The sequence below is a fragment of the Lolium rigidum genome, chromosome 5 (assembly GCF_022539505.1).
Source record: "Lolium rigidum isolate FL_2022 chromosome 5, APGP_CSIRO_Lrig_0.1, whole genome shotgun sequence".
In the NCBI taxonomy this organism is placed as follows: Eukaryota; Viridiplantae; Streptophyta; class Magnoliopsida; order Poales; family Poaceae; genus Lolium; species Lolium rigidum.
In genome coordinates, this window is record NC_061512.1 from 153,972,493 (window position 1) to 153,983,165 (window position 10,673).

Below are 10,673 nucleotides of genomic sequence, written 5' to 3' on the forward strand. Positions count from 1 at the left end.
TTCAAATAGTTTGAACTATAATTTGCAATATAAACGATTTTAGTTTTGTGATATTTCATGTATTTAATAAGTTATGATTTAAATAAGAATGTCAGACTTTTATGCGCTTTAGATCTTGTGATTTAGCATACTTGGTAATATGTTTGAAAGTGAATTAAATTATACACAAAGGTAGTTTCTAACTTAAAAGTGTTAATAAGTTATAGTTTCATTCTTAAATAATGTGTTATTATTTTAATTTAAATATCATTTGATCCAACCCATAGATCAAATCACTTTTACCCAAAATAGGTTTTAGCAAAGATCATACTCGAGGTTTATAGCGCTTGACTTGATGAGCTACTTCAATTCCATTAAGTCAAGTAAAAATTAGTGTGACAAGTTTTATTTAAAAAACAAAAAATACTTAAATTTTCTATGCATGAATGTAATGCATAAATATGTATTCTTTGTTTCTGTAGCCTCTAAACCTGAAATGTTACATGCGACAAGAGCGGGGCAGGAAGACCTCGGCCAAGAAGCGTCAACGACAACTACGTTGAAATGTCGTGGCCAAGGTAGCAGCCGCGGTGGCGGCCCCAACAAAGGGCAGTAGCCACGGCGGTGGTGTCCAAGGAAGCAGCGGCATCACCGGCAGCCAGCCCAAGAATATTGGCGACAACATCAGCGACGAAGATTACACTATCTTGGCCTCGGCTGCTAGAGCCGCAGTTCTTTCTAAGTTTTATTTTACGTTTTTTGAAAAAAATTATCTATGTAAATTAGCCTAAATATGAACGACTTTCGCTTATGTTCACATTTCATCGAACTTTTTTTTAAAATTAATTTTATTTCAGAGAGCTGACCGGGAAAACCTCATGCAAATCTGCTCGCCGGTGCCGGCTCTACAGGCAGCAGGACGCCACACAGCGAGTACAAGCGGGCCCGCCGTGTGTGCGTGAATAAAGCGGGACTCGCGCGTGACACCCGGCAGCGGCTGCCACTGCACTGCCAGCCACCTCCGCTTTACAGCTTTTCCTTCCCGCGGAAGCAAATCGTGTCCGTCCATTCCGCACCCCACCACTCCCATGTGATGTGCTCTTTCCCTCGCTTTCCCCTCCTCCTCCACCACTCCCCCTCATCCACCGCCGCCCGCCGCCGCCCATGACGCCGCCGCCCTCCCCGCCGCCGCCGGCCGCCGCGGACGCGCTCGCCCAGATCCTGCACGCCCTGCTCCCGCCGCTCCTCCTCGCCGCCGCGTCCGCCAACGCGCTCCACTCCCGCTGGCGCGCGCTGCACGCCACGCTGCTCGCGCTCCACTCCTCTCTTCTCTCCGCGCCCGCTCCCGCCGCGGGCCACCCGCTCTTCGCCGATCTGCTCGCCTCGCTGCTCCCGGCGCTCCGCTCCCTCCACGCGCTCTCCGCGCGCTGCCAGGACCCGGCCCTCCCCGGCGGCCGCCTGCGCCTCCAGAGCGACCTCGACATCGCCGCCTCCTCGCTCTCGCTCCTCCTGCACGACCTCTCGCTGCTCCTCCGCTCGGGCCTCCTCTCCCTCGACTCCTCCTCCGCGTCCTCCCCCAACGCCATCGTGCTGCAGGTCCCCGCCGCGGCCGCATCCCGCGCCGACAAGTCGCTCTTCATCAGGGACGCCTTCGCGCGGCTCCAGATCGGGGGTCTCGACCTCAAGCTCAAGGCCCTCGCCTCGCTGCTCGAGCTGCTGGGCAACGACGACGCCACCGCCGAGGCCGCGAACATCGTCGCAACCGATGGGGATGTGGCCGCGCTGCTCCGCATGCTCGACGCGTCCGCTCACTCGGCGCTGCGGGACCGTGCGGCGGCGGTCGTGGCCCTTCTTGCCACCGCCTGCGCTGCATCCAGGAAGGCGGTGTTCGACGAGGGTGGCCTTGGCCCCCTCTTGCGCGTGCTCGACTCTGGCTCGGTGCCGGCCACCAGGGAGCACGCCGTGGTGGCCGTCGAGGCCATCACCGCCGACGCCGGCAGCGCGTGGGCTGTATCCGCATATGGAGGGGTGTCCATCTTAATCAACGCGTGCCGTCCCGGCTCGGGGTCCCTGGCTATGCAGGCGCTCGCTGTAGCAGCGCTCAAGAATGTGATCTCCATCGACGATGTGCGCGCAGCATTGGTCGAGGAGGGCGGGCTACCGGTTCTAGTTGATCTACTTGCAAGCGGCAGCACGGACACGCAGAGGAGTGCTGCTCTATGCCTGTTGTCGATCGCGTCCTTTGGCGACCTCGAGATGAAGCAACAGATTGTACAAGATGGTGCGTTACCGCCGCTGCTGCAGGCTCTGCACATCACCACTGATCTGGACCTTCAGAACTCTGTCCTACATGCTATCCACGAGCTCGCAGCGGTCCCTGCCGCCGCCAGGACCCTGTGCTCATCGCCCCTGTTCTTCGCGCAGCTTACAGACCTCATGCGCCGAGGTGGTAGCGTACTGTTGCAGCAAATGGCTGCAGATATGGTTGCTGACCTTGCGCCTGGCGTGAGTGATGACACCAAGCGGTGTATGGCACCATGTGTTGGCACGCTTGTGAAGATGATGGAGGTGGCTAAGCCCGCATCTGTACAGGAGTCGGCTGGCCGTGCATTGCTTGCTTTGATGACCTTGAAATCTAACAGGAAGGAATTTGTCAGGGATGAGAAGAATCTGACAAGGCTAGTGCTGATGCTTGATCCCCGGAATGAGGAGATTGACAAAAAGTACCCAGTCTCAATACTTCTAGCACTTGCCATGGGTGGTGGGAATGGAACGCGGCGACGGCTTGCAGATTCTGGGGCTTGCCAGCATCTACACAAGCTGGCTGATGCTGAGGTGCCTTGTGCAAAGAAGGCTTTGCAGAGGATATCCAGCAATCGATTCAAAACCTTACTTTCCAGAGGATGGAATATCTAGTCCATCTGCTGCATTGGGGTAAGCTTGATCTTTTCTTTCAACTCCCTTGTTTCGTGACTCTTCTAATTTGTTTTTTGCCATGGACTGAGTACATATCAGTTAAGATGAAGATTAGGTCAATAATTGTAGCTAAGGTTGTTAACTGACAACATGTTATGTTAGGATAACACATGCTTAAGTTCCCTGTTAGTCTGGGCGTTTGACGAATACCTGTGATTCTCAGAGGTTGGTGTCTTGGTGACATGGTGTAGGCTAGTGTATGGATGCATCGGGCTATAATGCTCATACTGGGTTGTAAACCTAATAACTATTTGGTGATATTGTAGTTACTTACACTCTCAAACTAAATGCTGGCATGATAAGATGGTCCTGCAATAATGTGGTTTATATTGCCCATACACTGTAAATGTTTCTTTTGCGGGGAAATACACTGTAATTGCTAGATGTGAGTGGTTGTCACATGGGCACATGGCCTGTCCATGGAGAGTTGGGTCATAGTGCTCATTCATAGTACACCGTGGTGCATTAACTGATTCACCGTAACATATAAGCAGCATCAGGTAGGTAGGTTGGAAGATAATGAGGATGCATGTACATGCCCTGCCTGCGGATAGTAGAAACATCAAATAGGTAGCGAGGAGTGCATTGATAGAGGGCAATGAGATTAGTGAGACTGAAGAGGAAAGTAAAAGGAATTCAAAATAGGTCAAGCACAGGGCAGTCGCTTTAACAGAAAATTTGGTTTGTGCAACCAATAATCGTGACTCTCGTGTTATCAAAGCATAAACGTTTTGTTGCAGTGTCAACATTTAGCCTAATTCAAAATTGAACTGAAAGCATGTCAATTGTGAAGCGTCAGAAACTGCAGTCATGCATATGGGCCTTTTTTCGAGAAAACGCAAAGGACTCTTTGCGTTTCATTTCATTGAAAAGATAGAGGGAAACAGTTTACAAGCTTCGTAGGAGGTAGATTACAGATTTTAACCAAAAAGCCTAGTGTACATCCCAGGTTGTTGGCAACACCACGCCAAGGCCAGTGGCGCCCGCCTGTGCCCATTGCTTAGCTTCATTCTGGATGTCATGCATATGGGCCTTGGCAGCCTTCACTTGCTAAAAGCATGATTAACCTATTGCGGACTCTAGATTTTTTGACTGGCAATAAAATGTTTTGAAGCATGGAAAATCGATTCGTGCCTTCCATTGGCAATATAATTTGGCCAATACCATAAAAAATAGTTACATGTGTCTATGCCCTTTCCTGGCCTATTAGATAAAAACATCATGGACATAAAGTTATGTATGTGTTTTCTTGGAGTCTTGACTACGTCCGATAGTCCATAGAACTTACCCGCTAAGGCCTTTATTCAACCACATTATGCAACTTAATGTACTGTTACGTGTGTATTTATTGCCGACAATTTTCAGGCCATTTTGACCACTGGTTTCATATATTCCATTTGACCTTGATATACTAAAAATGCGAATCAAAAGTCTATTCATTTGCATGTTATATAAGACGAAGCTTGCATTGCCTTAACAAATTGCTAATTGTGATATACTACCTGCGTTTCAAAATAAGTGTCGCAGCTTTGTCTAGATACAGATGTACCTACACCCATTTTAATGTGTAGATACATCCATATCTATAAAAAGTTGCGACACTTCTTTTGGAATGGAGGTAGTAGACAATAACTTGGAATTCTTGTTGGCAAATCAGAAAGTTTTATACGGATGCCCTCTTTCCAATTTGATGCATCTGTCAAGTTGTGTTGTACTACCTTCTGCTCCAGGTGCTTTCTCCACTGAATTGATGGTTTCTGAGTCTACATCAGGAACTTATTTATTTTTATATTTATGCCCATTCTTCTTCTATTACAGCTTATAATTTTGTCAGGTTCCTGCATTTTATATGTTATTATGCTTTATCACCTGTAGTGTCTCAAGTTTGAGCTGGAATGTTGTGCCTAACATACAATGAAAATACCTTTGTTTTCAATATCCCATGCATTCTTGTAATTCAGTTATGTCAATCGATCCTTATGACTCATTTTTATGTTTCTGAATGTGTAGCTGAAGAAAGCCCAGATGTGGAGAGCTTCTAATTGTAAAAGAAAGCCTAAGTATTTAATTAGGAGGCATCATACAAGGACACCGAGGAAGAGACCAGGGGAGTTCTCTGTTTCTTCGCGGCCAAAAGGTGCACAGTAGCAGCTATCACTAGTATATTGACAAGATAGAAGCATGGATGCGGCATTTTAGATTGTATCCTTGAGCTTTTATGTTTGCCCTTTCTTATTTCTTTATTTTTGTTGTCTGTTCCTATCTTTAACCCTCTTTTCTTTTCATTTTCTTCATTTATTCCTCACCCGACTTGTGAAGTAATTGTTTGTGTGTTGATTTGGAATGAAGCAAGTGTTTGATCCAGTGTCTCATTGAATAACTACTGTGGGGGGTTTGGCGCTCTATATGCACATGCTGTTGGGGAGTATACTGTTCATTCTGATGTTGAATTTAGTTTATATTTGATCCACTGATATTGCTTGTGATTGTCCTGTTGAGTGTTGACACGTGTTCTGCTATTTGGCTGATTCCTGTTAGGTCTCCTGTTCAACTACAAGGTACAAGCTGCACTTGTCGCTGACTAATCACCACCTTTCTCGTGACTAGATATTTGTTCTCAAATCTGAATGTCCTCTCCATTGAACTGGCCAATCTCAGCAACCACTTTTTGGATAGGTTAATTCTACAACTGTGTTTGGATGCTTCACATGGACCTCGACTCTCAGGAGAGGATAAATGCAAGACTTGGGAAACTTTGCATGATGCCATGTCCGTAGAAATCATCTGACCTGTCGTCCCTTTGTTCCTGTGCTAGGGATTGGATTCACCCGGAACCCCTATATTATTTCAAGTAAAGGAGCATGGCCATAAGTAATGTCTCACATCGCTTAACCTATGTAAGAAGGAAGCCATGAACTATCCCCAACCTACATGAAATAGACATATTTTCGCAAAAAAATTGCTGGTTGTATTAGTGGCAATTTAACCAGTATTTACAAACTGGCGATGCAAAACTGGAGATACAAAAGAATTGCACAGATCCAATCGACAAACCACTGAGATGGTGCATGAGGTTTTCCTTGCCAGACGTGTTTTATTTTCATAAACATAACATAATTACAACTCCAGAAGTTTACACAATGCCAGCAAACCCATTATTGATAATGCTAAATGCAGCAAACTGCAAGTATACAACTCATGTCGCCTACCTATCCTAACTCGTACATGCCTAAGTTCCAAAAAAGTGTCTGATAATGTTAAAGCTCCTCAGTCAACTTGGTAATATGACAGTTGTAGCAGACACAAAAGTAGTACAATAGTACTAACAGTTACTCCATTTCTTAGCGTGCTAGCCATGCTACAAGATACACAGGACTCAGAAAGTTCTAGAAAGAAATGTCAATCTTGAGTTCTTGACATGTCCACACTCCACAGGCCGCTTACTCTGTGCTTCGATCTTTCTCAACACGAGAAAGATGCTGGTAAATGCTTTAAGCTTGAGATGTCAAAGAGCTCCATAAACCTTAGATCAGACACCCTTGCCTTCGCTCCGGCAAAACGCTGGTATTCGTCGAATACCGAAGTTAGACACCAGCGCTGCAATTTCCTCAAGCATCCAACCACGCAGCCAGTTCGATGCTGCACATTTTTTTGTGTTCACAGTCGAATTCAGATGTTATATCAATTTTCAGAGGCTAATCAAGCAGTAACGCAAGCTGAAAAGCAATCCTGTTCTTTTACCTTTCCCCGCTTGCAGTGAATAAGCACCGGGTGGTTTCTTGTGTCTACGCAATAATTTGATATCTCGTCAGGGAAGAAGCGACTGAGAAAAGATGACTGAGACACAAAATGAATCGGTAGAACATTTTAGTACCTAGAACAACCTTTAAAGCCTCACGGATTCTGTCTTCAGGAATGTTCACAAAAGGCTCCTGAAATCACAACATCCATTTTCAGTAAGGTCCTGAATATAAGAAATGCCACTCTATGAAACCATCTTAGGTGGCAAGAGAAAAATGAAATCATTGCTGCCCTAAAAGGAGGAAATAAAAAAAAAAAAAAAAAAAAAAACGAGACCCATGGGCACTAGCACCCAGGGCTTATTCTTATAGAAGAAGCTCAATGAGCCGCAAATCCACGTCCGAGAAGATTCGAACCCGGGTTGCGGGGTAGCCACCAACTCGAGCTAACCATCTGACCCTCTGGTCATTCTCAAAAGGAGGAAATGACCAACACATACAAGACCACAACAACTTCAAGCAGCTTTCTTATACTTGCCAAGCATCGAACGATTTTCTTTGAATCTAAACATCAAGGTTCAAAATCTGAACTCCCCAACCATTTTACTTCAAATCATCAAGGATGAGGCTAAGCTTTGGATCGCCGTGGGTGCCAAGCATTTGAGTTTTGTAATAGCGGGAGAGTAATCTTTTAGGAACTTCTTTGTTCGTTTTATTTTGTCTTGTTAAGACTCTCCCACTTATTTAATGAATGGAGGCAAAATCTTTTTCCCCCATTTTCACAAATAAATAAATAATTCTGAACTCTGCCCTATGATCCCAGTCTTGAACCTTCAACTAAATCTACTGTCTGGACGATGTTTTAAGACATACTAACATCAGTTACCACACAAGAAAGTTCTGATCAACAGCTGAAATCGTCAGGAGTTATCCTCTTATTATTCGTAAGCCATAATATTTATAATTTATGTACTTGAAGCTTTTAAAAAATACTAACCGGTAACAGTAGTTCCTGACTTACTATCACAAGCAGTGGATTGATCCGTTATACTACACAAAAATGGTCTGAGGACTAGAAATAACACCATTTTAGCTTGAAATTACCCGTGCAGAATAGCGGGGTCAGTTTTAGTGTGTGTTGACACCTGAAGTTTTTGTTTGCCAATTTTTGATAATATATATATAATAAATAAATCTCAGAAGTTGGATTTTGGTTTACAAGGTGCATCACCAAAGTACCAAATAAACAATCTAATCCAGATAGAAGAATCTGGTTCCATTTTTATCTTGCACACTTTCAGCTTCCATGTGCCTTACTCCACTTCACGAAATTGCGAAGTGGAAGTACCTAGACACTCATACTTCTAACTGATACGGAGTGTAGGCCTCATGCACTTGACAAAACAAAAAGTCCCCAGATAGTCTCTTATTTTTAAAAAAGCTCCACTGCATCAGGGAACCAAAAAAAGGTTATTGCATGCAGTAGATACAAACATCTTTTACTACTTTACTTATTCAGGTTAGAGAAAGAAGTATACTGTACCTTTAGGATTATTGATGACATATATACATGTAATCCGGTTAATGAAGAAAAAAAGATATGGGAAGTCCTATGCCTGAATCTTAAGCATAAAATGGTTATCATAACAAAAAGTGATGCAACGCAACGAAGTACAACACCGCATGCCCAAGGACCACAGTAGCATAACAGCTCAAGTTTCAGACAGTTCCCATCAGCTTGTAAAAAATGAGCCAGATCGAGTTACAAACAAGATCATGAGTTGAACATTTAAAGTTTTTAGGCAGACACTGACATCCTCATTTTGCTGATCGAACAGCCTGAATGTGTGTAGGGCCGGACATTACCCTATGAAGTGTATTCCAAGTTTTATCATGTGAAGAAAAATCTTTGCCAAGTCGAACACCGGATCCAAATTCCAACAAGCTTCTCCTTCTCAGGTTCGGTACTTCTAATTCTTCCAGCACGCGCATTTATTTTGAAAGTTTAAATTATCCGAGATGTTAAAAATAGAAACTGTTCTTATTTATATCATGGTAAAATTGCAAATGCATAAAAGGGGATAAAGAGAACAGTTCCTCGCACATAGGTTGCTACTAAAATATATACTCCTACCATATGAATTAAGTCCCCCAAATTCCGACCTTAGTTACCAGGAACTACTCGACAGTGGACAGTTAAACCAGGTATCCAGCTAATCCCTAGTTTCAGCAATATAAGTCATCTTCCTAACTACATCAAGTGTTGAAGGTGTATTCGATTTGTGATTTGGTAGAAAGACGTTTTCAGCTAAAAGCGTCTATAGAGAAGCTCAACTTTGACAAGGCAACTCTGCAGGAAAGGCGTACTATGATGTGTCCGCACACAAGTAGTCAAGTACTATCGAGAAGATTCGTGAAGATAGAGCCACTGCAGCTTTCACTACCGTGTGGACAAACGTTAGCAAGGAATCCGTGAGTAATCAGGAAAGCATGTATAATTAATGATTTTCAGGAAATAAGCATGACTAATCAATAAGAAATTAAGTATGGTGTGCTATCAAGATAATCAACTAATCCGGAACAAGAACAACCATCGCAATCCTTTTTCTTTATTAACTTTTTTTTTCAAGCGATCCAACCATAAGATCGATTTTCATTATCAGAAGATAACCCAACTACTAGCGTTAAAGAGATATTACAGGTCAGATGGAAACTAAACAGTTAATCAATAAACCCAACTAAACAGCAGGAGATAACGAAAACAGCAGTAGTTCTTTATTAACTAGTTAGGTAATAGGGCATGTTTTCTTCCTTGCTTACCATTTCATTTTTAATTTCTTCGAAACAAGAACAACCATCGCGATCCTCAAAATGGAGGGCGCGTGAACGAAAAGAAAAAGACCAAAGGGCAAATGACAACGAGCCATATATAGCTTCGAAGAAAGAAATTTATTCATATGGATGTCCATGTCAGACCGTGAGGAAACGAATATGGATTGAAGTTGTTCACCTTGGATCCGTCGATTCCGAACTGGAACAGCCAGATCCCGCGGGCACGGAGGAACTCCTGGTTGGCCTCCGGGTACGGCTCCGGGCAGAGGTACCTGGCCGGAGGAAGGAAGTACACGACGCGCACCCAACAAACAAATCAAAACCACGCCGTACACCGCCACCGCAACAACGAAGAGAAGACACGTAGAAGTAGATGAGCAGTAGTAGCACTTACAGGACGGAGCGGAGGCGGAGGGACTCGAGGAACGGCAGGTTGGAGGCGTCGGGGAACCCGGAGCGGTAGACGCCGTGGTCGACCATGGCGAAGTTGAGCGGCGGGACCAGCTGCGGCGGCTCCTCGCCTTCCGTCGCCGCCGCCGCCTCGCCCTCCCGGCGCAGCAGGATCGTCGTGCAGGACGGCGGGGGCATGGCGCCCGTGTCGTCGTCCTCCTCGGGCGGCGGCGGGCGGTGGTGGTGGTGGTCTTTGCGGCTCCGGGCGTCCTGGGTTAGCACTAGGCTGGTGGCGGCGGCGCCCTCCTGTGTCATACCTCGACGGAGGGACGGCGCCGGGGTGTGGGAGGATGAAGAGGATCGGCTCGTTGGTTTGGGCGACGGACGGGTTTTGCGTCCCCGCACGCCTGCGCTGCATATTCGGTGCATATTCCCCCTTGTTGGTAGTTGTAAACGTTTTGTGCTCGGAACCGGGGCCCGCCGAGCTTCCAGCTGTTTTGCGTGCCCCGTGCTGCTGCCTCGTCGTGACCCAGAGGTTTGACAACTTAATTTCTCTGCATATCTACCTGCTGCAAGTGGTTAACTAAGGACGTGTAGCTGCACCGATTTCTTGCACAAGTGAAACATAGTCCCATGGGGCCTCGCTTAGGATGTGTTTGTTGGAGCATCTCCACGGGCAAATCCAATATAGCAATTTTAGGGGTTCGAAGTTTTTTTAGGCCACACCGGTGCTCAATAATGCATCGACACCGTTCA

General features: G+C 45.5%; 2 protein-coding genes across 3 annotated transcripts; one reads left to right on the forward strand and one right to left on the reverse strand.

The window, feature by feature from the left end:
• Positions 1-1,140: 1,140 nt before the first annotated feature.
• Positions 1,141-5,742, forward strand: LOC124653089. Of its 2 annotated transcripts, XR_006987817.1 has the most exons (3): positions 1,144-2,913; positions 4,966-5,092; positions 5,632-5,742. XR_006987817.1 is itself a non-coding variant. In XM_047192142.1 (2 exons), the coding sequence occupies exon 1, from the start codon at positions 1,144-1,146 to the stop codon at positions 2,893-2,895; it is 1,752 nt and encodes a 583-aa protein (XP_047048098.1). In that variant the 5' UTR covers positions 1,141-1,143; the 3' UTR covers positions 2,896-2,913; positions 4,966-5,325. The 2 variants fall into 2 exon arrangements, 1 of the variants encoding a protein (XP_047048098.1); XM_047192142.1 differs by lacking the exon at positions 5,632-5,742 and having other exon boundaries at positions 1,141-2,913; positions 4,966-5,325.
• A 441-nt stretch (positions 5,743-6,183) lies between these two features.
• Positions 6,184-10,292, reverse strand: LOC124654435 (probable tyrosine-protein phosphatase DSP4). Its single transcript, XM_047193436.1, has 5 exons — positions 9,922-10,292; positions 9,706-9,799; positions 6,830-6,887; positions 6,697-6,740; positions 6,184-6,594 (listed from the first exon to the last, which is right to left on the reverse strand). The coding sequence occupies exons 1-5, from the start codon at positions 10,230-10,232 to the stop codon at positions 6,418-6,420; spliced, it is 684 nt and encodes a 227-aa protein (XP_047049392.1). The 5' UTR covers positions 10,233-10,292; the 3' UTR covers positions 6,184-6,417.
• Positions 10,293-10,673: the final 381 nt, after the last annotated feature.